This window comes from Tigriopus californicus, chromosome 2, assembly GCF_007210705.1.
Source record: "Tigriopus californicus strain San Diego chromosome 2, Tcal_SD_v2.1, whole genome shotgun sequence".
Taxonomy (NCBI): Eukaryota; Metazoa; Arthropoda; class Copepoda; order Harpacticoida; family Harpacticidae; genus Tigriopus; species Tigriopus californicus.
The window spans coordinates 10,445,960-10,472,525 of record NC_081441.1 but is presented as its reverse complement, the minus strand read 5'-3'; the positions used below and the strand labels follow the sequence as shown (position 1 = coordinate 10,472,525).

The 26,566-nt window shown below is 42.6% G+C and overlaps 4 protein-coding genes across 4 annotated transcripts; 1 reads left to right on the top strand and 3 right to left on the bottom strand.

Annotated features, from left to right (window-relative positions):
- Positions 1-305: 305 nt before the first annotated feature.
- Positions 306-2,287, bottom strand: LOC131877181 (transcription factor TFIIIB component B'' homolog). Its single transcript, XM_059222784.1, has one exon. The coding sequence runs from the start codon at positions 2,066-2,068 to the stop codon at positions 383-385; it is 1,686 nt and encodes a 561-aa protein (XP_059078767.1). The 5' UTR covers positions 2,069-2,287; the 3' UTR covers positions 306-382.
- An 8,191-nt stretch (positions 2,288-10,478) lies between these two features.
- Positions 10,479-13,398, top strand: LOC131892911 (rhotekin-2-like). The gene is made up of 4 exons (XM_059242777.1): positions 10,479-10,875; positions 11,676-11,849; positions 11,919-12,594; positions 13,057-13,398. Exons 1-4 carry the CDS (start codon positions 10,624-10,626, stop codon positions 13,299-13,301), a joined length of 1,347 nt encoding a protein of 448 aa, XP_059098760.1. The 5' UTR covers positions 10,479-10,623; the 3' UTR covers positions 13,302-13,398.
- LOC131892912 (mpv17-like protein) lies at positions 13,370-14,516 on the bottom strand. The gene has a single exon (XM_059242778.1). The coding sequence runs from the start codon at positions 14,366-14,368 to the stop codon at positions 13,709-13,711; it is 660 nt and encodes a 219-aa protein (XP_059098761.1). The 5' UTR covers positions 14,369-14,516; the 3' UTR covers positions 13,370-13,708.
- On the bottom strand, positions 14,258-15,473 carry LOC131892913 (probable RNA-binding protein EIF1AD). The gene is made up of 2 exons (XM_059242779.1): positions 14,464-15,473; positions 14,258-14,399 (listed from the first exon to the last, which is right to left on the bottom strand). Exon 1 carries the CDS (start codon positions 15,028-15,030, stop codon positions 14,470-14,472), a length of 561 nt encoding a protein of 186 aa, XP_059098762.1. The 5' UTR covers positions 15,031-15,473; the 3' UTR covers positions 14,258-14,399; positions 14,464-14,469.
- Positions 15,474-26,566: the final 11,093 nt, after the last annotated feature.

Genomic DNA, 26,566 nt, shown 5'->3' with positions numbered 1-26,566 from the left:
TATTGGTCATGTAAATCTTAGGAAAAGTAACGAGTAACGGCATTACGTTTTTTTCAAGTAATGGTTGTTTAACGAATGACTATTTTTGACCAATGCAATTGTAACTGTAATTCGTTCCTTTTACTGAGGAACGACTAATGCCCTGGTCAAAAGACGTTATTGATAAGTGTCAAAACCAGATAGAAACCGTATTAATCCAAAAGGTAGATTCTCTAACGATCTCCAGAAATCTTCTCACGGAACGAACATAATGCTTGAAGATTTTTCTTCAAGAGTCCTCTAGCCAAAATAAGAAGAGACACAAATACTTTTACTATAAAATTTACTTGACCATTTGACGTATATAAAAAAAAAATCATGTGTGGTTATTGTTTCTGTACAACTAGTAATCCCCATTAGCCTCTTTTGCTAAGTCTGGCTCTTCCTCCTCGCGTAGAAGATCATTGGGCGAGCCCACCACCACCAAGGATCCGGGCACGGCACTAGCCAAGCTGGGATTAGCCGCCAAAAGACCCGGCGGAAAGGCGGAAGAGGGTGCAGAAGAGGGGGCGGAGAGGTCCTGCTCGTCCACCCCGGAGGTTCGAGACAATAGAGACTTCAACATAGGCGAGGCATCCGTGGAATTGGAGCGCCGACTGTGGGTTGAAAGACGACCTCGTCGGGTCACGATGGTGGGCGAGCCCGTGGCCATCGAGGCCGGCAAATGCGGCGAGGGCAAGTGTGCAGTGGGGTTGAGCGCGTCCGAGGATTCGTCGGCATCGTCAGAAGACGAGTAGTAACCGCGATTGGACCGCTCCTTGCGCACTCGGCGACGCTTCCGCTGGCCCGCATGGTCGCCCTGAGGCCGCTTGCGGGCGGTCAGGACCTTTTCCTTCTTGACCCGCTCATCTTCCTCTGACTCACTGGCCATGATGGACGTATCAAATTGCATGCCCTCGCGCAGACACTTGTCCACCAAAGGTCGATTGATGCGCTCCTCTTTCTTGAACTTCATCTTAAGCTCGTGTCGCGAGCGCCGTTTGAAAATGTTCTCCATCATGGAGAAGTCCGTGCCGAAGATGCTGAGGGCCTTGTAGAACCGGATGGTTTCCTTGTCGCCCCAATCCACGTTCTTGCGCTTCTTGCCCCAACTGCCGTAATTGGTGCCTTGATTGGCGTTCTCAAATACCAAAGGGGACTTGAGCAAGTCCTCTTTGGCCTTTTTGGCGGCCGAGGTCTCGATGAGCGTGCTCTCATCGTCCAGAATGATCTCCCCGTTGGGTCCGACCTTGACTTGGGGCACGGGCATGTCTTCATCGGGCTCGTCCAGGTCCTCTACGGCCGGCGGTGTGGCTTGTGGCTCGTCCGTCGCACTCGCGGCCACCAGATCTTCATCGGGCTCGTCGGGCGTGGTCACCCGACTCGGATCAGGTACCACCCCGTCACCCTCGACCCCGCCCACTTCCGAGCCCGCCGTGCGATCACTACACGAAGAGGCGCGGGACGTACGCCGGGAACTGGACGTGGACATGCGCGAGCCGTGCTGCGGGTTGTAATAGATCAAATCGAACATGGTCATTTGGCCGCGTTCGGGCACGCCCTGCGTGAATTTCCGCTTATGATCGGCTCGGCGGCGATGAAAGACCGAAGCCGGATGAGAATGATGATGAGAATGAGCAAGTTGTTGTGCTTGTGGATCATGAAGAGGACTGGTCAAACACGGCTCCTTCGGCTCCGTCGCCCGTTTGGGTGCGGGTGACGGGGCCCGCTCCCAACCGGGTGACGTAGGCGGAGAGGCCAAGGTTGACGGCGGCCAATCCGTGATTTTCTCGTTCATCGAGGCCGTTGGTGCCACTGAGAGTGGCTCCTCCTCGAGTACGCGGTTCACCACGGGCACCCGCTTGACCCCGACCGGCTGGGACACGGCGGGCACGGGTTCGGTCATCGATGGTCCTCCACTAGCTGCTGAGGTAGTCCGGATCCGCCCATGATGGGGTGGCTGGTCGGACGAACCCGAGATTTTCCGGATTCGATTCCGATTCGAGCCTTCTTTGGACAGATTGGGGCGAAATTTGGGGCGAAACTTCATGATGGCATGAGTTAGTAGGTCCGTCTCGTGGGAGACACGGAGGTCGGAGGGCGATGGGCAGGCGTTTGATGTTGGGAATGGACTCACTAGGAGATATGACACGTGCGAGTTTCAAGAGTTTGAACGGGAGCCCGGCAGGCAATGTGCGACGACTTGAGCCTGCCGTGCTTGAAGGCTGATCATGACTGAAGGAAGGATGAGAGATGAGAAATATTTGGGTTCAATGAGCTAATCCGTCAGGTTGGCCATGACCGGGCATTTCATATTAGGCCATAAAGGCGAATAGACGGAGGTCATTCGGGTCAAAGTGTGGGATGATGTCAAATTTAGTTCATTTATTTTGTATGAGTCCATCATACTACCGTTCATGGGCTTGCAGTCAGATGAAGCAATGAGATCGATTTGGGTGCTAATCGTGCTAATGTTTCCTAAAATGGCCATTTGGGTGCTAATGTTTCCCAAAATGGCCAGCCTGAGACACAGCTACTCGTCTGCTCTTTTCTTGGATCGTCGGCTCTGTCTACTGCACATCTTCATTTCAGGTTGACCAGATGTGCCGAATCAACCGGGTCTAAACTCAAAACCTAAGGGTTAATTCGCTGATGAAAGAACTTCAGGTCGATCGCCATCGCTCATAAAAAAATGAAACTAGTAAAGGAGATTAAGGTATTGAAATGAGCTCCAGGTGAGGTGCCCATGCGATGGCAGATACTTAGGGTTCCTTGAGAGCCAATATATCAGGCCATTGAACTTGATAGCTTACGCTGTCAGTATACATACGATACAATCCCACTCAAAAAGAACAAACTTGACGATAAGAGCAATTTTTAATTATTTGTCAAAAAAAAACTTCTTCAAGTCCTGGAAAATTTATTCATGCTCAAAGAAAGCTTTTGTCAGTTTTTATTGTCCCCTTCATTCTTGGGGTTTGAAATAAATTGTACTTTTGAGTGAGAATTTTTTTTCTTTAGATTTTTGTATGTTTGATATTTTTCCTACATTTATCAACATGTGCTGTGATCTTTTTTTAAAGTTTTTGTGTGTTCATTTTTTTAAAACTTTTTTATGAACGAAATATTTCATAATTGCCTGTCAAAGAGTGCCAAATATCATTGCACTTTGAAATCAAAATCCTTTATGACCAACATGAAAAATTTGCTTTTCTGAAAAGAGTAGCATTATTCTGGCATTTTTTGAATACCAATCAGCATATTATGGCATTGCTTTTGCACAAGCTAGAATTGCCAGTTGATAAAAACCTGGCCAGCCAGATGATGGGGCATAAAACAAGGGTTTAAAATAGAGCAGCATATAGATTTACTCTAGTGACAAGTGACATATCCAGGAGCCCAGCACTTGAAAGTGATACATTTTGATTCAAGTTTCAGAGGGTCGTTGGGGACACTTGTGAAGTGAAGTATTAAAACAGAAACACTTGTTTTTGTACTAGAGTATGGCGAAGTTAATAAAAATATTGCTTATTACATTCAATTTTTATACGCATTGAAACTTAAATGCATTTATGAAGTTATTTGTTGGGCCTTTTGAGGTTGATGGGGAAGTCATTCATTAGCAATGTAGAAACTATGGCTAACATGCTAGGAGATCAGTTCTCCAGTGTGTTTTCAACCCCACTGAGTTCGGAAGCAACAGCTCATTGCTCTGAAGATGAGTCTGTCGAGATTGACAAGGTCAATCAAGTTGAGCGTTTAGATGATCTTGTAGACACAGATCAAGATGCATTAGAGGCCATCAAGGACTTGAGGCTTTCACGTTCTCCTGGTCCGGATGGCGTGACATCTCACGTTCTGATGAGATGCCCAATGGTTCTTGCTCCTGTTTTCTCGTACTTGATGCGTTGCATCTTGGATCAGGGCAAGTTTCCATCGTCCCTAAAATTAGCTCACGTTGTTCCAATTTTTAAAGGGGGAGTTAAGTCGCTCCCCAGTAATTATGGGCCGATTTCTCTCACTTCGAATATTGCTCAGGTGTTTGAGAAGATCATGAAGTTCAAACTTGTTGAAATTCTTGAAGTTAATAAAGTCCTTTCTACTAGCCAGTACGGGTTCCGAGCACACTTTAGCACGGTTACCTAACTGATTAAGCATTTAGAGCAAGTCATTGATGGACTAGAAAGGCATGAGTCAGTTGATGTTGTCTATCTTGATTTCGCCAGGGCCCTTGATAAAGTAGAACAAGGCCTTTTGTTGAATAGACTTCATGACATTGGGATCCAAGGCAAGGTTCTCAATTGCTTAAGCAGTTTCATCCAGGATAGGTAGCAAACTGTTAAGGTCAAGGGATCCCTTAGTGACACACATGAAGTCAAGTCGGGTGTGTCCCAGGGCTCCATCTTGGGGCCCCTCCTTTTTATAATATTCGTTGCCACGCTTCAAAAGCTTAGTATTACTGCCAGTCTCTCTTCTTATGCTGCCGATACAAAGTTAGTTTCTGGTAGGAATGGCCAAGATTCCCATAGCCTTGCAAAGGACCTAGAAATAATCAATTCTTGGGTTACTGAGAGGAATATGGCCCTGAACGGAATGAAATTCCGCTCAACGACCTTCGGGTCAACTCCTTTAAATACTCTACTCGTAGATAATGGAGGTAAAGATATTGAGGGGGTCTCATCTACAAAAGATCTAGGTGTAGTCCTCCAAGATAATGGAAAGTTCAATGAGCATATCCAGCTGAAAATTGGTAAAGCTTTTCAAACATGGACAATATGGACAATATACCGTTGCAGTGTGTTCGTAGACAAAAGGACCTTGGAGTGACCGTTGATTATGAGCTCAAGTTTTCGGATCGTTGTGCTCAGATTGCAGCTGAGGCGAGGAGAGTCCTTGGAACACTACGCCGGAAATTTACAACTAAGGACCCTAGGCTTCTCACCCGTCTCTTTATCACATATGTCAGGCCTCGTTTAGAGTCCTGCTCTCAAATTGGGAATCCCTGCCAGAAAAAAGACATTCTCCTCATTGAATCGGTTCAGAGAAGGTTTACGAGATTTCTCTGTCCAATTCTAAGCTACTCCAATCGGCTGCGGCACCTTGATATGGTTGGCTTGGATATCCGACGGCATCGCTTTGATGCGACTCTAATGTGTGAGATCTTGAATGGTGTGATGATCATTGAAAAGAAAATGATGCCCCGGTTTCTCGACCATCTGAGGAATGATGGAGTCGCCAAAACAAGAAGAGCTGAGGTCCTATACCTCAAACGGCCACCCTTTCGGACTCGGCCTAGAGAAAGTTCTTTCTTTGTTCGGAGTATTCCAATCTGGAACTCTTTCTCTTATGTTCTACAAACAAGTCGGAACCTACGAGTTTTGCGGGAATTGTTGCCTAAAGAAATAACAGATGACAACTAATGACTGGTGAAAGGAAGTGTACTCTGGTTTGTTTCCTCTTCTTCATTTCCTTCATCTTCTTTTATACATCTTTTTACAATATTGATACATACTAATACTCTTTATACTCACCCATGGTGATTTGAGTGGTACCCACAATAAACAATGTGGTTGGATATATCGCACGTTGAAGTCCAGGGATAGTATCACAATGCTAACTCTGTACAAGTCGCTTGTTCTGCCGCATCTTGAATATGCCTCTCCCATTTGGGCTCCGATGAGTTCAGCAGGTTTGCAAAAGCTTGAGCAGGTCCAAAGATGTTTTACTAGGAATATTGAGGATATGAAAGAGCTCTCGTACTGGGAGAGGTTAGAAAGGTTGGGATTGAACAGTATTCAGAGAAGGTACAAAAGGTATCTGATATTGTACGTTTTCAAAAGCAATCATGAGCTTTGTCCCAACCCAGGATTTAGGGTCCAGTGTAGTGACCGTAGAAGCTTAATGTGCGTTTAGAGAGCACCTTCAAGCCTTGCCAGTCCCAACAAACTCATCAATAGAGCAATGGACTGTTGCTCGTAAACTCAGTGGAGTTGAAAACACACTAGAGAACTGATCTCCAAGTATGTTGGACATAGTCTTTACATTGTCTATGGCTTCCTCATCGACCTCAAAAGGCCCTATAGGGTGTTTGATCTTTCTCTTAGAGTTTGCATAAGAGAAAAACGCTTTCGGATTCGACCTCACCTCTTGAACAACTCTACTTTCCTTTTTCAACTGATTGGTCTCAATGGAGGCCTTAATCCTATCCTGGATTAAATCCAACTTCCTTTGAAGGCTAGCCACAACTACTGGATTCAAAGTGCTCTGGAGCCTTTTTGCTAATTTGCAACTCCTTTTAAACAATTGTTTCCTATACTTCGAAATTTTAGACTCTGCCCCGCCTTGCGCAACACATTCAGAGATTGCTAGAGTGGAACAGACGTCCTCAAAAACTAGAATCATTTTGTCTAAGGCTACATCTATGGACGATTCCTTTTTCAGCATCTAAATAAGATCAAGCTCCCCTAACCTTTCTATAATCAACAGCCAATGTTCATCTTTGAATTTGAACTTAGCCAGATCGACCTTTTTGGCCGGTCTTACTCTAGAGCACGCCGGCTTTTGAGTAAAGGTCGACCCTAAATAAAGAACATGATGATCTGACAGATTACTAGGTGTCACATGGACATACTGGATCAGATCAGGGTCATTGGAAAAGAACAAGTCAAGAACGCTATTCGCTCTGGTGGCTACACCAACATGCTGAGAGAGATTGCGCAAGATCGCAAATTCCTCGAGCTTTACGAACGACTGAGACGTCGATTTCGAAATGGGAATGCACCCATTGGGACAAGCATCCCACTCTACAACGCTAGCCGGAAAATTGAAGTCCCCTACAAAGAAAACCTTTGAGCAAACTGACTGGTCCTATGGATTTTGAGAGCTAACAAGAACGAGCTTACTGAACAAGAGGGGGGCCTATGTATTGTTACAATGGACAGATCAAGACCTTGGAGGTGACAAACTAACACCTCTACTTCTCCATTCGACATTTTTACATGACTAATATACAGGTCATTTCTAACATATAGACATACGCCCTCATGCGGAAAAATGGGATTGTCAGGGCGTACTCTATCACATCGAACTAAATTGAAACCAGCCATTGCTTCCTCTTCATCTAAGACCCCTGGTCGAAGCCAAGTTTCCGTCATAGAAATGAACAAGACCTGCCTATCTAAAGCTACTTCCTCAAGAACCTTGTTCTTTGTGCTTTCTTTTTTTTGGAAATAAGACAATGCACATTCAAATAAAGCCCTTTTATGGGCAGATAGCCCTTCGATGGACTAGAGCTATCAAATCTTTGACTAGGCTCTCTAACCTTAAAAAGTCCTGTTTTTGGACAAAACTAACCTTAGGTGGAGGATAAGAGAACCTTTGAGGAGAGGGTAAAAGGGGAGGAGAAGAGGGAGAAGGAACTCTGGCCGTCACCTGAGCATACAATCTAAGAGATGCGTGGGGCTAAACACGTGATATCTCACCCACAATCTCTTTTCCATCAATTGCAGTCCAGGTGTCAAATCTTCAATCATAAAGTCTGCATTTTAATTTCGTCCAAACTTCAATATGAGAGCTCTTTGCGAAGTGGTTTCAAGTTAAAATTCGATGTATGGATAAGCATCTGCAATGTGCAATTACTTCCAAACCATTTTGAAGCTCAAGTAAAGTATGGTAGCCAGTCAAATACATTACTAGAGCCGGCCCTTTACTACAAAGCATAATCTGCTATTTTGAACATATTTCCCGTGAGGGGGCAACCTCGTACATAATTCGAAGCCGCATATAAGTAGGGAGATATTGTTGCGTCAGCGGACAAGAAATTTCATATCAGTGTTTGATATGTGTTTTGATTTACCTTTTTTTTAAGAATTACCATTATTTCAAGGCCACTAGCAATGGATTTTTTTTACTATCATTTGTCTGGTTTTTAGCATCAAACTAGCGTTATTTGCCTGGTTCAAGCATTGTGAAATCTTGTGTTCTACAATTTTAGCATTTTCCTAACATTATTTCACTAAAAAAAAAACGCAAAAGGGAAAAAGACAAAAAAAACAGTGTCATAAAAGAACTAAAGAACTGTTCTTTCATTGAATCCATTTGCCATTCCATATGCTGCGGCATGGACTTCTAAAGATGTGGACTGCAATCGGAAGCCAAAATTTTGTATCTCCTAAACCATTCATCTTATTCCAAATAAGCTCTTCATGCGACCACAAAATCTGGTTGAAATTATGAACATGGCCAAATTTGAGCGCAGACCTATGCTTAGGGAACTCATGAGATATGTTCAAAGTTATATAGCAAACACAGCGTTAAATTCGGATTTTCGGCCCACTCATGGTTAGCTACAAAAGCTTCTGACGACATAATTTGAAGCAATCCACTTGAAAAGTAAATGATATAAAAATGACCCGCCTTCAATTACCGAGATATACATGTGTTATTGTATTACTTCAATTCGAAAAGTGGCTCAGAGTGGCTATGACCAAGAGCAGGCCGATTTGCCGGGAAGCTCACTTGCAGCCCATATTTCTAAAAGCCTGTGCATAGATGGCATAGATGAAGTTATATCGTCGGAATATGATGTTAGCCTATACCAGAATTTTAATGCTTTGTGTCACCCATTCACTGGTGGATGAGGCTTTGGAAACTGCTTGGTGTTAAAGGTTAGACAATCAGGTTAAGAAATTACCTTTAACACATTTTGTTTTGGGTTTGTTAGAGGCATGTGGCAAAGGTTATAAAAAACTCATTTTGCTTTTGGTACCATCAATGAGCTATTTTTAAAATAAAATATTTGTTTCAAATAGATTTGCTCACAGAATTGTTGTTTTAAAGCGTCCAAAATTAAAGTGTCCAAAATCAAAGTGTCCATAAATAAAATTGCATGGATCTGAGACCCATGCAAAGGCATTGTTTTGGAACAGAATTGAAGGTTCAATGTCTAACCACCATGGCACGCTGAACCCATTGTCGTACTCTTCTATTACAGGGCACTACATCTGACGACAAACCTCATGTTTGTTTGTTGACATTGCCACCTAAAGTTGGGTGATTTGCTTGTACATTCTGTCAATATGTGAAAACATTTCTTGAATTGCTTCAAAATCAAACAAAAACTCTCTAAGCAAGGCTTTAAATAACATTTCCACTGCTTTTGAAGACAGTTGTTGGCAGGATTAGAGCACTCATTGCTACCAAAAATTGGTTCCAATTGTTTTTCATTGTCAGGAAACTTGGTTTCATGGATCTTATGGGCTGTGCATATCAGAGGTCTCTTTTTATGCTTGTATTCTTTTACTAAAAAGCTCTATTTCATGCCAGGACACTAAAGTAAGGAAATGCCACTTTTTGTGATCACCAAACCTTTCCCGCTAAGTCATGCCTAATCTGCTGATGTTCCTGAATGTCCATTATTGAAATAGCTTTTGTACAAAATTTGTGCCTAATATGATTTGGTGTAATCCTTGATCATGTTTGCCTCAAACAAGGCTTGTAAATATACTGAAAATGACTACTGGTAACTACTAGTAGTTATTGATTTATTATTGAAAAACAAGTCATAATCATTGTCTTGGCTTTGCATTAAGAAAATAAGGAGGTCTGAGTCTAGTCAAGGGCTCTGGTATTTGAATCTGATTTTTTTTATGTCTGCACATAGACAAGNTTGGTGTAATCCTTGATCATGTTTGCCTCAAACACAATCATTCAATATTTTTTGCTACAAATATTGTTTGTATTGTTTCAGGAACATCTTGACCAAATTTCTCAAGAAATAGTTGCACCGACTGTAAATTTAGCTCTTCTAAGAACTTGAATTACTGATCATTTTTTTTTTCTCGAAATTTTGCCAATTCACATCCATCATGGGATGGATTCGGTCCATGTAATACAAGTCATAATCATTGTCTTGGCTTTGCATTAAGAAAATAAGGAGGTCTGAGTCTAGTCAAGGGCTCTGGTATTTGAATCTGATTTTGTTTATGTCTGCACATAGACAAGGTAAGGGCGCTTTTCAACTCTGAAAACCTGAATGCTTATCTTTTTTTTTTTCTTGGAAAAAAGGAACAAATTACTTTTCCTTTGTTGCAAGTAATTTTAATCACAAAAATGGCATATGAGAATCATGATGGCCCAAACTTTCAATGACGATTGCCTGTGAAGGAGTTTCTTTCTTTGATTTTATTTATAATCTTTATTTTATAAATCTCCCCTCCCATTCCCTTTTCACGGTTCAACTAAGTTGCCACGAACTACCCTTGGATAGGTCCATGATATGACTAACCCTAGCTTCTTCTTTAGTACAGCCAAACTAAATCCTCTCATTGGTATTTCCCACCCGCACCAAAGCTCCCCCTGCCTCCCCAAAAGTATCTCGAGTCATCCGCATTTCTCGAGGCCGGCCAACAACTGGCTAACTCTACATGTTTCTTTGTTGTGAGGATGTGACGGGAAGATTCAAACCACCAAGCAACCAAACAAGCCAGAGTGGTGAACAGTGAGGAGGGAGGACGGGGTCAGTTACCAGATGCTTGTCCCTTGGGGATTATTGCTCATCAGCCAACGTTGGTTCAAATCCGGTGAGTGCCCACTGACTGGCTATTGATGACCATGAAACGGGGTGTGAAACGCAAGGCTGATGGCCATCCCGATGAGCGGGACCATGATGAAGGCGGTCAAGTGGGTTGGTCGAATTTCCAGATCGCCACCCGGCGACGCGAATCCTTACGACTGAAATCGCAGATCTGCGCCACGCCCGGACTAGTGGAGAAAGCTTTGAAGGACAAGATCCAGGTGGAGATGTCGCTCATCGAGGGCACGGCCAAATTCATCTTGGCTTGCCACAATCAGACTCAGGTACATGATGATAATGAGGGTCGGGGTGGGACTCGGCTACATTGGAGAAAATCCCCTAGCAATGCCGAGGGAGGGAAACACCCAATCAAGCACATCACGACCATTGTCTAGCTTGTAAAGTCAGGAGGAAAAAACTCCATCAAGTAAAGAATTTCTCTATGGGATTCGAGCTCAGGCTGACATCCGGCATGCTTGAAAACCTATTTTCGAAACAATCCAACCTCTTGTCTTGACTATATTTGGCAGGAGGTATTTCTTGACAAGAAGATTTCCAAAACAAGTTTGGTTTTAGAAAGGTTGTTGTATCAGGTAAGAGTTGTTGTCCCTTTAAATGATTTGTTCGATGTAATACTTTGATTTTTTCCCCCGTATTTGACATTGTGTAGCTTAACTAGGACTTCCTTATAATTGATGACAAAATGGCGTTGTTTCAATCGACCTGAAAACAGAAATATACTTGGAAAATCCTTCATACCTAGAGTTTTTGATGCGCTCGCGATGGAGAGCTGTCCACGAGAACAAGTGATATTTGACAGACTTCAAACCATTGACAAAACAAGCCAGATTGTGGGTCTGTTTTCAACATCCAAGGGATAGTTTATGTTCAACCAGTCATGAAAGAAAGGGCTTTCCATATCCGAGGTAAAGCTGATATGCAGTTTTGAGATTGTGATATAGGACATGACTTCACAGCGCATTCCCATTCTGTGGATAACTCACTGAGCCATTTCTTTTCGACCTCGTTCAAGTAGTGAGTAAAGAAAGCGTGATCCTTTAATCTTCACATTGACGCCTTCTAGAGCTTAGAAGCGGGCAAAACACTTCTTGTCGCACGATTGAGATCCGACATGATGAAATTTGAGCTCAACAAGATCCGGCGTGGGCGGGGCAGCCCGCCCAGTAACCGCGGCAAGCCCTCTTACGCCGGCCTCAGCTTATCCGACATCCGAATCCCGCTCCTATGGCGCCGAAAAGTGAGTGATTCTCTCAGCCGAATTCCATCCCATTCTCCCACACCTTTTCACTTCTTACTTCAATCCTAGGAGCATTTGCACGACACGGTGGATTCACGACGATTTGCCGTGTTCGTGGTCGCCCGCATTGGGTCCCAAATCTACGACACGACCCTCATTGAGCCCGTGGATCGTCACGTAACGGATGTGTCCGTGCCCGATGTGCTCTTGTTCAGTAAAGTCCCACCTTACTTCGAAATCACCCTCGAGGTCTATAGTCACGAAATGGAGAAGGAATTGGGGCGTGGCATCACGGCCACGCCTCAAAAGATTGTCCGTTCAATTAGTCGCGCTGTCGGACGGACCATGACCAAATCTATGAAGAACTTCGAGGACATTGGGCCCAAATTCGAGCTCATCGCCTCGGTCACGTTGACCTTGGATGATTGTGACGAGAAGGTCAAGAGTCATGAGCTCTATGTGGAGGAGAGCAATCCCAATCATGATGAGGATGAGACCCCTGCCCACCATCAGTTGCCTCTCTTTGGCCAGATTTGCGCTCGATTGGCCGCTTTGCCGTACTGTTGTGAGGAGGAAGTTCTCTGCGGCATCTTGACGATGCGACGGAATGGCAAACGCCGAGAAATGTGGAGCAGTCTCATCGACTGGAAGCTCTGTTTGTGGAAGGATAAGAGCAATAAGGATGCGGCCAGAATGCCTGATCTCGAGATCCCGGTCACGCGGGATACCCAAATACAGGATTCGGGTAAGGCGGTTAGCAATGATACATACATCTGTTCGTTTGTTAGTAAGATAAATAATCATTTTGGTACCAACAACAGCTTACGTTTTTAAATTATGATTTCTGGTTGCAAGATCTGGTTTTTATAGTGAGTTGATTTGTTTCTTCATTTTTTTTACGTTGGCTATTTACAAATGATCCAGGGATTGTCATCCCAGATAATGAAAGCGGGGAATATTTATATTTTTACATGAAATGAAGCAATGTTTAGGAATAAAGTAAATTATTGAACGTATTGGCAAATACATAAAGTAAAAATCTTATATTTCTATTTAATGATTTCATGGAATGCAATACACAGCAGATCATAAGATTTATAAAATTGATGGATTGAACTATAACCGAAACCACCTGATACTATAATGACAATTTAAGATGATCGTTTGATCCGACCACGAGAGGCAATGAATATTTGATTCTTTTTAGGTGACGACATACTAAGCGTGGCCAACAAGAAAATCCGTTGGGAGTTTGTGTTCGAAGACAAAGAGAACCTGCACAACTGGCTCATTCACTTGATCCAACACGCCCACGATCATCGGCGATGGAAACAAGCCGCCGAGCAACGAATGCTGGTCTATTCACCCCAAAACGTGACCGCCCAGCGGAGACCTTTCAAGAGAACGCGAAGCAAATTGGTCATGTTGTACAACGACATTGACCGATCCTGAGCCCGTTCCGATATCAGGCATTCTCTGTTCAACAGGAGTACTACGTACCCGCATTAACAATACAAATATACCTGAAAGTGCTCGTTTTTTAATTCAACCCCATCCAAAATGATTTAATATGACAGAGCTTGAGCGAGGAATGACTACAAATCAGAACGTCAAGAAAGTGGACATCAGTCAGGGTGATGCGAAGGATTTCTTTGGTAATTTCAAACCACCCGATTAGTGTCTTCTCTAAATCAAAGAGTCAGGTCATGTTGTTCTGCGCTTCAATTATCAGCCAACAGAAAAAATGTTGTCACCTCAGCTAACACTGACATTTGGGAACGTACTTCGGTTACAAAAACAAAAAAAAATGAGCCATGTCCACTTTTCAAGACGTAGTCAAATATCACAAATTGACGACATCACATGTCCGTGTACTCTTCAATGCTCTTGATAATGCACAGGATATTCAGCCACGTGAAGCTAATAATACTGAGGAATATCACCCGAAATCGGGCCGGGATCAATGCAAAATTCACGGCTTGGGCCGGGATCCAAAATAAGGATTCCAGGACAAAAGTGGGCAGGTATTTCTTCTTGACTTCGGCCAAGACATCTTCCTGTCCTTCCAGTAGACTTAATACCGTGAAGAACAGAAACAAAGAGGGCGGTCCGAGAACAAACTGGTCCAAGAGCACTTTCCGAATCACGACCGCCCGTGATCGACCCGCAAAACGTCCATCCAGCCATTGATACCAGAAATGCACGATGGGAGGGTAGATCACGCAACCCAAAATGGCATAGCGTTGCAAAGACTCGCGATCAATCCCGTGAACGTGATCCGGATTACGGCGATGCTTGAATTGGTTCTGAATGACTTGTTGGGTAAACTCCGCCCCCACGTACAAACCGCCAAATGTCAAGCTGTTGATCATCACGGGGTGGCGACGCCAAAAGTTGGCCATCGAATCGCGCACGCTGCGCTCCAATCGGGGCGGTTTGAACTGGGCGTGCGGCCAACTACTTAGATTGCGAATCCCACGGGCGACTCGTCGCCAAATCTTGGGCAAAGAGGCGGACATGACGGACTGATCAAGATTCAATCATGCTCGACTAGAAAGAAACAAACGTAAGAAAAATAGACTTTTATGGTACATATTGCATTTCTATAACGGACAGGGCTTTAATCTTTATTCTCGGCTTCGGAGTCTTCTTGATCAGTAGTATCTGAGGAACTGGAGGAATCCTTGTCATCATCGCTGATCAAAACCTGTTGACGGTTGGTATTGACAAACAGATCACTATCCGAATCGGATTCGGATCCGGAATCGGGTTCGGAATCGGATTCGGGCCGGGATTCCGGGTCTGGCACTTGGACTTGCGCCAATCGTTTCTGGACGTCTTCCGTGGGGGTGGGGGGCCGCTCAAACTCCTTTGGCCACACCCCTTCACTCTTGAAGTATCGAATTTGTTCTTTGTAGAGGACTTGGCAGATCTCAGCCTTGACCTTGTCGCCCTCGGGAATGGGTTCGACCACGACAAAGTCCCCGCGTTTGACCCAGATACTGCGACGGAATTTGGTGGGCATGGAGCTCAGATATTTCTGGCCTTGGGCGTCTTCCACCTCGTGCAAGTTGTTGCCCCGCCCACCTAAAACTCGGACCACGCTTTGGGAGGGTGTGGGGACGCTGAAATCCTCGAGCACTTCACGGGTCACGTATTTCCTTTTGGTCATGGACGACATGGTCGATGGGTTGAATGGGTGGGTCCGATGAGAAAGACGGACGGACGCGACAGTGGTTCGGATCGAAGAACGATGGATGGCTGATTGATACCAGAGAGATCAGTTAAGCGGCGTTAAGGCGAGATGCCATCCACATCCACGGAGATGTTGGCCACTGTTTGGGTGCTTGCTATGTGTTTCTTATGGAATGCAGACCACGGTTTTGTTGACAACAGGCACGCCAAATTTTGTATCAAGTCAGAGGCCAGAAAAGGACTGATTTAAGACTCCGTCTCTTGAGGGGGGTCAGATTTGGAAGAAACCAGGCACGTCCACACCATCCACACATTCGATTGGCCCTTTATTTTACCACTACGAAATTATCAATATGATAAGACTGTGGTTAAAGAGATTGCCAGATTGTCAAGGGGAACTCTAGACTCTGAAGAAGACAAGGAGGTAGTAATCCTAATTCCCGCTTATTCGCATTAGCTTTAACCTCAAACTGCCAGGCTGTTCAACGCTGGCCCTTTGAAGTACCAGATTGGTAACACTGTTTTATACAGCATGTCAATCAGTTGCACGCATATTTTAGCACCTTGGTCGCACGTGGTTTCGAATTTCGATAAACGTTATTCTCTGCCGATTAGTTGGCGGTGCTCATTTTTAAATTTGTGGCAAAATGTGAAAAAAGTTTAGATAGAGACTTTAAGGGTTATTAATATCGTGTTAGGTTGGGTTAGGACAAGTTAAGTTTAATTGGGATAGAAAAACTTTAAAAAGATAGCACCGCCAACTAATTGGTGAAGAACTTTTTGGGTTCCTATGAGGCTGGATTGAGTGTGCGATGGGGATGGGTGATGTAGAGGGCCAGTCAGAGAAGCGACACTCACGAGATTTCTAATATTTGTTTGGCTCCCTCGCGGCTGCGATGAATAATTGTGCGATGGGGATCGGTTTTGAACACATTTGGTTACGTGATTCTCAAAACCAAGTTCCGAATTCAGGGAGCCAGTGGGTTGATGGCTCGTTTGTCTGCTTTGGTTGAAACTGAAAAACGCACGAGAAGTCGATCAGCCCGACACTCTGCTTCCCAACTACCAAAATGTGTTCAAAGCAAGTCTCAAGTGGCTTGGTTGGAGTGACTATTCTCTGACACTCTAGGTTGATGGCTTCATTGACCGCTTTGGTTAAAACTACTAGCCCTCTCGTTAAAACTGAGTAGCACAATGGAAGGAGATCAGCCCGACATCCTACTGCGGAACTGCCAAAATATGTTCAAAACAATGCCTCAAGTGGTTTAGTTGAATTGACTCTTCTCTCTTCTCTAGTTCTAGATAGAGATAGTCTAGCTTTAAAGAATGACCTCAAAAAGGGGAATATATGCAATTTGTCATTTTTGAGTATTTTTATTACTTTTCCTTGTTGGAAGATTAAAACGTGCAAATTGTGGTTCCATAAGTTTCGTTCAAAAAGTTTCTTATTTCAGGCGTGGTTTTGGAAATGGGCGTGAAAAAAAAGGCGTGCAATATGAAATAATACACAAAATTGTCAATTAACTTGGTCTGCATCCTGCACAAAAAGGTCAACATTCTGGCCGACAAAACGTGTATTCTTATGTATTACAACCAACCCAAAGACTAAGAGCTGGCTTGCTTACCCTGATCTAATGGTAGTTTTGGAGTCACTCAATTTCACTGGTTAGTCATAAATTGATGTCCAAACCTGAACTCGGGTTTTATAATGGGCTTATCATAGTCACCAACCAAGGGAAACTGTGAATTCAACATGTATTTTAAGTGAAGACCGAAATGTGGAGAGATAGAGAGTGAGTGAGTTTGGCCTTGTTGAGTTTGATTTTTTCTTTCATATCTTCAATGAATATGGCATGACACAAGTTTAGACATTTTTCAGACCCTTGTAACCTAGCTGCTCAGAGTAGAGACCCTCGTTACTCACACATAAATTTACTTCAATTACAATTTTGGGTTTATTTGCCAATATGGGGCTCACGGGAACGCTCTACCTGAACTAAGTTGGTTTGATAATCAAATTGTTACTCTTATATCTGTCTTAAATACACCTAAATAGCTTCAACTGGAATGTATCACGTAATTAAGAATCTGTTTTGATTCCATTAATTGTAATCAATGCTTGGTGTGACAATGTTACACGGCTCTCAATTCTTTTAGTTTTTGTTTGGTTTTTCACGGCCTTTTCTAACCTCTACCGAGCTAGTCCTTGAATGCAGGGTTGATCTGGAATGCTATCTAAAAATTTGTCCAAGTCTGACTTGAAAGATGCAACCGGATCAACAAGGCCTACGTATTCCCTGCGAATATTAGAGGGAAGCAANACTAGAATTGACCCTAAATCCTGGGTTGGGACAAAGCTCATGGATGCTTTTGAAGACGTACAGTATCAGATACCTTTTGTACCTTCTCTGAACACTGTACAGACCCCAACTTTTTTAGTCTCTCCCAATATGAGAGCTCTCTCATTCCTCTGATGTTCCTAGTGAAACATCTTTGGACTTGTTCGACCTTTTGCAAATCTGCTGAACTCATTGGAGCCCAAATGGGTGAAGCATATTCAAGATGTGGCTGAGCAATTGAATTGTACAGAGTTAGCATCATGACACCACCTCTGGACTTAAACGTGCAATATATGCAACCACACATTTGAAAACCTTTACCCACCTTCAACTGGATATGCTCATTGAACTTTCCAAAATTTTGGAGGACTACATCTAAATCCTTCATAGATGAGCCCTCCTCAATATCTTTACCTCCATTATCTACGAGTGGAGTGAGTATTCAAAGGAGTTGACCCCAAAGGTCTTTGAGTGGAATTTCATTCAGTTCAGGGCCATATTACTCTCAGTAACCCAAGAATATATTATTTCTAGGTTCTTTGCAAGGCTAGTGGAATTTTGGTCATTCCTGCCAGAAACTAACTCTGTATCGTCAGCATAAGAGAGACTAGCAATAGTACTAAGCTTTTGAAGCGGGGCAGTGAATAGTATAAGAAGGAGGGGCTCTAAGGGGGAACCCTGGGGAACGCATGACTTGACATCATGTTAGTCACTAAAGGATCCCTCGATCTTAACAATTTGCTTCCTATCCTTAATGAAGCTCCTGATCCAACTTAGAACCTTTCCTTGGATCCCAGCGTCATGAAGTCGATTCAACAAAAGGCCATGATCTATTGTATCAAAGGCCTTGGCAAAATCAAGATAGACAGCATCAACTTGTATCCATCATATCAAAAGATGGTTAGTATTTATCGCTCTTTGAGTCAAAATACAAAAAAGGTTCCTTTTTCCAACAATATTAAATCCCCAGTCATTCCACATCCGTCGAGTATTGCATCCTACTTCAGATATGAGATTATTCAGAATAATGCTAGATATGCCACACGCAATTTACATAGGTTCAAGAAGTAAAAAGAACACTTACGAGATTGTTGATGGATGTAAGCTCCTTGCCTAACTGAAAGCACGAAAAGCAATTTAGTTATTTGGTAAGGTGCACTGTAATGCTAGATTTTTGATATCTAACAAGAATAAGCCACTCAACTGAGTCAAATAACGAAAATATGTAGGCCGTCTAACTTTGCTTCATTAAGTGAATCTCCTACATACAGGGTGGACGGGAAAAATGTTTCAAACAAAAATATGTATTGCCTCTTTGAAAATTGCTCTAGATACACTACATTATGGATTTAGGCTCTTCAATGAGCACTTTTTCAGTTTAAAAAAAGGATTAGTCAAATTGGTCACTCTTGACCAAAAATATTTACAGAAAACACCCACCGTTTGCCTCACCGCTGGCATGCTCTGTACTGTCCCCAGAAATGACTTACTAACCTTGGCTTCTGTCCTTTGAAAGTTGATGTTCAATATGCATTACAATGGATTTAATGCAAAAGGAATACCATTGACAAATTCAGCACAAATTTTGATAGTAAATGGTTGTGCCATATAGTTACTGTTACCAAAACAAATTCTGTAACACCTTTTAAAAAGAACCCTGCACATTCAAGACGACTCTTTCCCGTAGTCCATATCAATGTTGCCAGGTCTCTCCTGGGCTTGGAACTAGAGCTGCGCATCTGATCCAACAGGGTCTTGGAATCCAATCTGAAGGGATTTTTGTAATTTGAATCAGAGAATTCCTTCCCAATCCAACTTAATCCAAATCCGAGAGCTCTGCTCAATCCAAACGAATCCAAATCCAAAAGATTTCTTGCTTCCAAATCTGAATCAGCAACCAATATATGCTTGCTCAATCTAACTATAATCTGAAATATTTTGCAAAATCTAATTCAAATCTAATTTGTTCACCCAATTGACTTTAAAAGAACTCATTCAACTTTGACTAAATGTGCTATTTTGCCACTAAAGCGAAATTCGGATTCAGTTGTTCAGATGTTTTACTAGGAACATTGAAGATATGAGAGAGCTTTCATATTCGGAGAGGTTAGAAAGGTTGGGATTGTACAGTACTCAGAGAAGGTACGAAAGGTTTCTGATATTGTACGTTTTCAAAAGCAATCATGAGCTTTGTCCCAACCCAGGATTTAGGGTCAATTGTAGTGACCGTAGAGGCTTAATGTGCGTTTTGAGAGCACCTTCAAGCCCTCGAGAATCTAGGCTAGTTAAAACAATGAAGTCCAACTCTCTTCTTTCTTGGGCTCCTTCATTGTTCAATTTGCTGCCCTCAAATATTCGTAGGGTTTATGTAGGGGTTGATCCAGTAGCCAGATTTAAGTCAGACTTGGACAAGTTTTTGACTAAAATTCCGGATCAACCTTAATATTCAAGGATTAGCCAGATCAGCCAACTCCAATTCGTTGGTTGATCAAATAATATATATAAATGAAAGTCAAGTATAATAATATAATCTTCTTGCCTTGAACTGCTGGGATTCCAATCCCGGTAGCGGTAAGGAAGTCCGCACCAAAAAAAGTTGGATTAGGAAAAATTCTCAGATTCCAATTCAGATTACAAAAAAATAACTTTGGATTGCATTCGGAGGCCTTGTCGGATCCGATGCACAATTCTAGTAGGAACTCACACATACTTGGAACCTAAAAAGATCAAGACTTTTTACAGTCATTCCATCCTCTCCCTAGGTGTCGTGGGTTCAAACCCCGGCGCCGGAAGTAACCCTTTTTAGTTTCCTATTTTCAATACAAAATTGGGTTCTAGAACCTTCTTTTGTTCGATTCCATTCCATTGATGTTAGCTTGTTCCTGTAGTCGAGTTGGTGTATGTTGGCTGAGGCTAGCTAGCTGGTCAGTCAAGAGTAAGTAGGTCACGTTGTCGACCGACTCTTATCTCTCTCTTGTCCTCTGTGGTAACCCAACCTAGCGAAATCACCTATTCTTTCTTTTGTCTGTCCCCAGGGAGTACGTTCCTCCTTGGTTTCCAACTAGCACGTGTGTTGTTTACTTGACAGCTGGATTTCACACGCGCTGGTTTCTCCCTTTGACTCTCTTGGCTCTGTCTTCTTCTTCTTTTACTTATTTCATCTTTTATTTTTCTCGCTCATTTCTAACGGTTTTTCTCTCGAAACTGAAGGAAGATTCCAGAATATTTCTTTATATTCTTTGTTCAGGTTTCCAGTTTTTTTTCAATTAGGATCCTCAAATAGCCTTGCTTCCAATAACCTGGAAGCTTTGTTGAAGGGACTTTCTGAAGGGCTAGGAACTGTCTTGAGCTGGTTTTGGATGGGAAAACTCCGTCCTCTATCAATAAGCCTTTCATTATGGAAGCTTTAATAGCTTCGGTGGTCACACGACACACACTACACTGTCGTAAGTAGTGTAGGCAAAAGGGACACAGGCACTGACACTCTTGATTTGACAGAGAAAGTGTAGTCAAAGAGGTCACAGAGGTCAGAAAGAGTGAGAGCATAGCAGAGACCGCTCTTGAGATTTGCAATGTCCATAAACGACAGAGATGCAAAAAGGCAGGGAAAGGGTGTAAACTGGCTCACCCAGAATGGTGCTCCAAACTTAGAGAGTTTGGCCTTCTCAAATTCAATGAGAAGGGCTGTTCCAAGCAGGGTGTAGCTTTTTCCACCCATTTATGTGCATGAGATCTCTGAGGCACAAGGTATGCCTATTTCATATATATACAAGGCCCATTTCAGGGCCACTAGGAGGAAGAGAGAATTGTCTCAACCTCATTGTCCAGTCTCTACCAGGCTTACCCCACCCTTTTCCTCTCTCCTTCCCTATTTCCCTCTCTTTGTTCCCTCCCTCTCCTGCAACCTCACCCTCAATTCTTTAACCTCTCTTCTGCCCAAACTTTGTAGCCCTAAGCCCCCCTCTGGTCGCCATGAGCCCCACGCATCTCTTAGATTGTATGCTCAGGTGACGGCCAGAGTTCCTTCTCCCTCTTCTCCTCCCCTTTTACCCTCTCCAGTTATCCTCTACCTAAGATTAGTTTTGTCCAAAAACAGGATTTTTTAAGGTTAGAAGGCTTAGTCAAAGATTTGATAGCTCTAGTCCATCGAAGGGCTATCTGCCCATAAAGGGCTTTATTTGAATGTGCATTGTCTTATTTCCAAAAAAAGAAAGCACAAAGAACAAGGTTCTTGAGGAAGTAGCTTTAGATAGGCAGGTCTTGTTCATTTCTATGACGGAAACTTGGCTTCGACCAGGGGCCTTAGATGAAGAAGCAAGGCTGGTTTTCAATTTAGTTCGATGTGATAGAGTACGCCCTGACAATCCCATTTTTCCGCATAAGGGCGTATGTCTATATGTTACAAATGACCTGTATATTAGTCATGTAAAAATGTCGAATGGAGAAGTAGAGGTAGTTGTTTCACCTCCAAGGTCTTGATCTGTCCATTGTAAAAAACATAGGCCCCCTCTTGTTCAGTAAGCTCGTTCTTGTTAGCTCTCAAATCCATAGGACCAGTCAGTTTGCTCAAAGGTTTTCTTTGTAGGGGACTTCAATTTTCCGGCTAGCGTTGTAGAGTGGGATGCTTGTCCCAATGGGTCATTCCCATTAAGATCGACGTCTCAGTCGTTCGTAAAGCTCGAGGAATTTGCGATCTTGCGCAATCTCTCTCAGCATGTTGGTGTAGCCACCAGAGCGAATAGCGTTCTTGACTTTTTCTTTTCCAATGACCTTATCCGTAGTCTGACTCATCCTTGTTCTTGTCAGATCATTCAGTTCTCAAGATAGGTTCGACCATTACTACTCAATAAGTCTCGTCTCTAGAGTAAGACTGGCAAAAAGGTCGATCTGGATAGTTCAAATTCAAAGAATCATTGGCCGTTGATTATAGAAGGTTAGGGGAGCTTGATCTTATTTCAATGCTGAAAAAGGAATCGTCCATAGATGTAGCCTTAGACAAAATGATTCTAGTTTTTGAGGACGTCTGTTCCACTCTAGCAATCTCTGAATGTGTTGCGCAAGGCGGGGCAGAGTCTAAATTCCGAAGTATAGGAAACAATTGTTTAAAAGGAGTTGCAAATTAGCAAAAGGCTCCAGAGCACTTGAATCCAGTAGTTGTGGCTAGCTTCAAAGGAAGTTGGATTTAATCCAGGATAGGATTAAGGCCTCCATTGAGACCAATCAGTTGAAAAAGGAAAGTAGAGTTGTTCAAGAGGTGAGGTCGAATCCGAAAGCGTTTTTCTCTTATGCAAACTCTAAGAGAAAGATCAAAACACCCTATAGGCCTTTTGAGGTCGATGAGGAAGCCATAGACAATGTAAAGACTATGTCCAACATACTTGGAGATCAGTTCTCTAGTGTGTTTTCAACTCCACTGAGTTTACGAGCAACAGTCCATTGCTCTATTGATGAGTTTGTTGGACTGGCAAGGTTTGTCAAGCTGAGCATTTAGATGATCTTGTAGTCACAGATCAGGACGCTTTAGAGGCCATCCATCAGGGACTTGAGACTCTCGAGCTCCCCTGGCCCTAATGGGGTGACATCTCAGTTTCTGATGAGATGCTCACTGGTTCTTGCTCCTGTTTTCTCGTACTTGATGCGTTGCATCTTGGACCAGGGCAAGTTCCCCTCTTCTCTGAAGGTAGCTCATGTTGTTCCAATTTTCAAAGGGGGAGATAAGTCACTCCCCAGTAATTATAGGCCAATCTCTCTCACTTCGAATATTGCGAAGGTGTTTGAGAAGATCATGAAGTTCAAACTTGTTGAATTTCTTGATATTCATGAAGTCCTTCCTCCTAGCCAGCATGGGTTCCGAGCACATTTAGCACGGTTACCCAACTGATTGAACATATAGAGCAGGTTTTGAGGGGCTGGAGAGCCATGAATCAGTCGATGTAGTTTATCTCGACTTTGCCAAGGCCTTTGACAAGGTAGATCATGGCCTTTTAGTTAACAGGCTCCATGAGATTGGGATCCAAGGCAAGGTTCTCAATTGGTTAAGAAGTTTCATTTGTGGTAGGAAACAATTAGTTAAGGTTAAGGGATCTCTTAGTGACATACATGATGTCAAGTCGGGTGTCCCTCAGGGCTCCATTTGGGCCCTCTCCTTTTCATTATCTTCATTGCTCCGCTTCAGAAGCTTGGTAGTTTGTAATGTCAGTATCTCTTCTTATGCTGATGACACAAAATTGGTAGTTGGTAGGAATGGTCAGAACTCCGGTTGTCTGTTAGAGGTCCTAGATCAAATCTACTCCTGGGTTGTTGCGAGTAACATGGCACTGAATGGAATGAAATTCCGCTCAATGACCTTTGGGTCGACGCCATTAGACACTCCACTATTAGATGATGAAGGTAAGGACATTGAGCAGGTCTCATCCATGAAGGACTTAGGTGTAGTCCTCCAAAATAATGGAAAGTTCGATGAGCATATCCAATTGAAAGTTGGTAAAGCCTTTCAAACATGTGGTTGGATATATCGCACGTTTAAGTCCAGAGATAGTATCATGATGCTAACTCTGTACAAGTCGATTGTTCAGCCGCATCTTGAATATGCCTCTCCCATTTGGGCTCCAATTTAGTTCAGCAGGTTTGCAAAAGCTCGAGCAGGTCCAAAGATGTTTTACTAGGAACATCGAGGATATAGAGAAGCTCTTGTATTGGGAGAGGTTAGAAAGGTTGGGATTGTACAGTATTCAGAGAAGGTACGAAAGGTATTCTGATACTGTACATTTTCAAAAGCAATCATGAGCTTTGTCCCAACCAGGATTTAGGGTCAATTGTAGTGACCGTAGAGGCTTAATGTGCGTTTTGAGAGCACCTTCAAGCCCTCGAGAATCTAGGCTAGTTAAAACAATGAAGTCCAACTCTCTTCTTTCTTGGGCTCCTTCATTGTTCAATTTGCTGCCCTCAAATATTCGTAGGGTTTATGTAGGGGTTGATCCAGTAGCCAGATTTAAGTCAGACTTGGACAAGTTTTTGACTAAAATTCCGGATCAACCTTATATTCAAGGATTAGCCAGATTAGCCAATTCTAATTGTTGGTCGATCAAATATATATATATATATATAAAATCAAGTAAAATGAATAATCTTCTCGTCTTGAACTGCTGGGATTCCAATCCTGGTAGCGGTAAGGAAGTCCGCAAAAAAAAAAAAAAAATTCAAAATTTGGCTTACCGGTCAGGATTAGGGACCCTGGTCAGAGATCCCCCGAGGTTTAACAAGTGGCTCCACTGTAAAAAAGTAAGCAATCAGATGAACTAAAAAAATTCCAAAAAGATTTTGAATTGAATGCTTGTTAAGAAAGAGTACTATCATGTCAAGCACCTTTGGATACTTTCTTCAAGGACACTGCGAAATTGTACTCAAAAACAAGCTGATGCATGGATATGGTATTTTAGATTCTTAAAAATAGCTTTGTTACTCTCTAAATACTTTCTGAAACCATTTTTCAAAAGATTAGATTCCTAACATACAAGTATTTCATTCCTTTATGCAAACAAACATTATAGCATGCAAACTTCCTGAGTCTCATAAGAAACAAGTCCCTTTGAGACTGAACAAAGTAATTGGTAAAATGGTGTAACTCTGTCATTTGAAGCACATTACTCCAAATTGACACTAGCAGCATGCAAGAAATCAGCATTATAACTATATTTTTTGAGAAATACCATACTGATGCTATTCTAATGGCAAAAGACACTTTAATGCTGCAGGAAAAGTTGGTTGAACCCAAGGTGAATCAGTAATAAATTAAACCTTTCAAAGCTTTGCCTTCTTATGCAGCACAAACATGTTAGATCTGTTAAGAAAGTTTCCAAACAAAACCCATGTTGGTTGATGTTATGTTATGGACGCGTGGAGAACAGACAGACGATGTACTCTGGTTGAAGCTCTATTGCAAACTGTTTATTGAACGGTAGTTGGGGCATGGATACAAGAGATCGTATATTCACAGAGAGCATATATGAGGAACGAGAGAGCATGATGCATAAGCATGGCGTAAGCCGTGATAACCTAAATAAGGAATAACACTACAGTTGACAATTGGCAGCCAATCAGATCGCTCAAATTTGGTGACGCTTACTCAACCTCGCGGGTCTCTGCATTCAGGGTCCCTAGTCAGGATTAGTGCCCACGGTGGAATTCTAGGCACAAGAAGGTATGTACGATGCTTACAACGAAATTCATTTGACCTGAGAAGTTTGTCTACGTATCATCTTTATGCTGACAAAATGTTGAGTTGCTCTACCTTTAAAAAGATATTATTTTTCAATCATTTGGCATTTATACTTAAGCAAATTTCAACCCTACAGGCTTGCGAGATCTGGACCGTCTAAATGCCAGATTTGTTTCGATTCAAAAGCTGAATTTGAAAACTCATATATTTCCATTCTTAATTCCTCGTGTTTATTAAAACTTTCATTTGAATTGTCCTTCGAATGTTGGTAATTTTGCACATGTAGTGAGGGTGGCATTACATTTTTGTCATTTTCAACTCCAAAATGGCGTAGCTGTAGATGCATTTATAAACTCGTCGACGAGTGAAATGGTGTCCGTCTCTCATCGTGCTTTTGTCATTAAAAATCATATAATTACGGTGACCGTGTTTTCTCTCATTGGAAAGGACCTCTTCCAGGATCTGAGATGGTGTTTCAACCATTACTGTGACATTGGAACGTGCGTGTGCTTCCCGATCTTTGTTTGAGTTGCGCTCAATTTCTCTTCAACCCGCTCCATCACATCAACCAATTCGTTGGGTCCGCTCTTGTGATCTCTGCCGAATCATTGAAGAATAACCATGGAACTTTATAGACAAGAAAGAAGATACTCTTTTTGAGGCGTACAGTAATTCTAAGTAAAAGTCTCGTTTCTGAAACATCATTTGGTATTCCATTGGAATTGGCAATAAATTGTTTGTATTTTTGCGTCCAGTTGAAGAAAAACAAAGTTAATTGGTGATTAACACGGATACATATTGATTATAGCGTTGGCCACTGTAATGACGAATAATTATCATTAATATTAATAACCTTTGAGACTCTTGGTCATGTTAGATACTAAAATGTGTCAAACTGGATGCATAAATATCATATACCAAAATTGATGCAAGAATAAAAGAATGCAGTGGTCAAAAGTGATAAA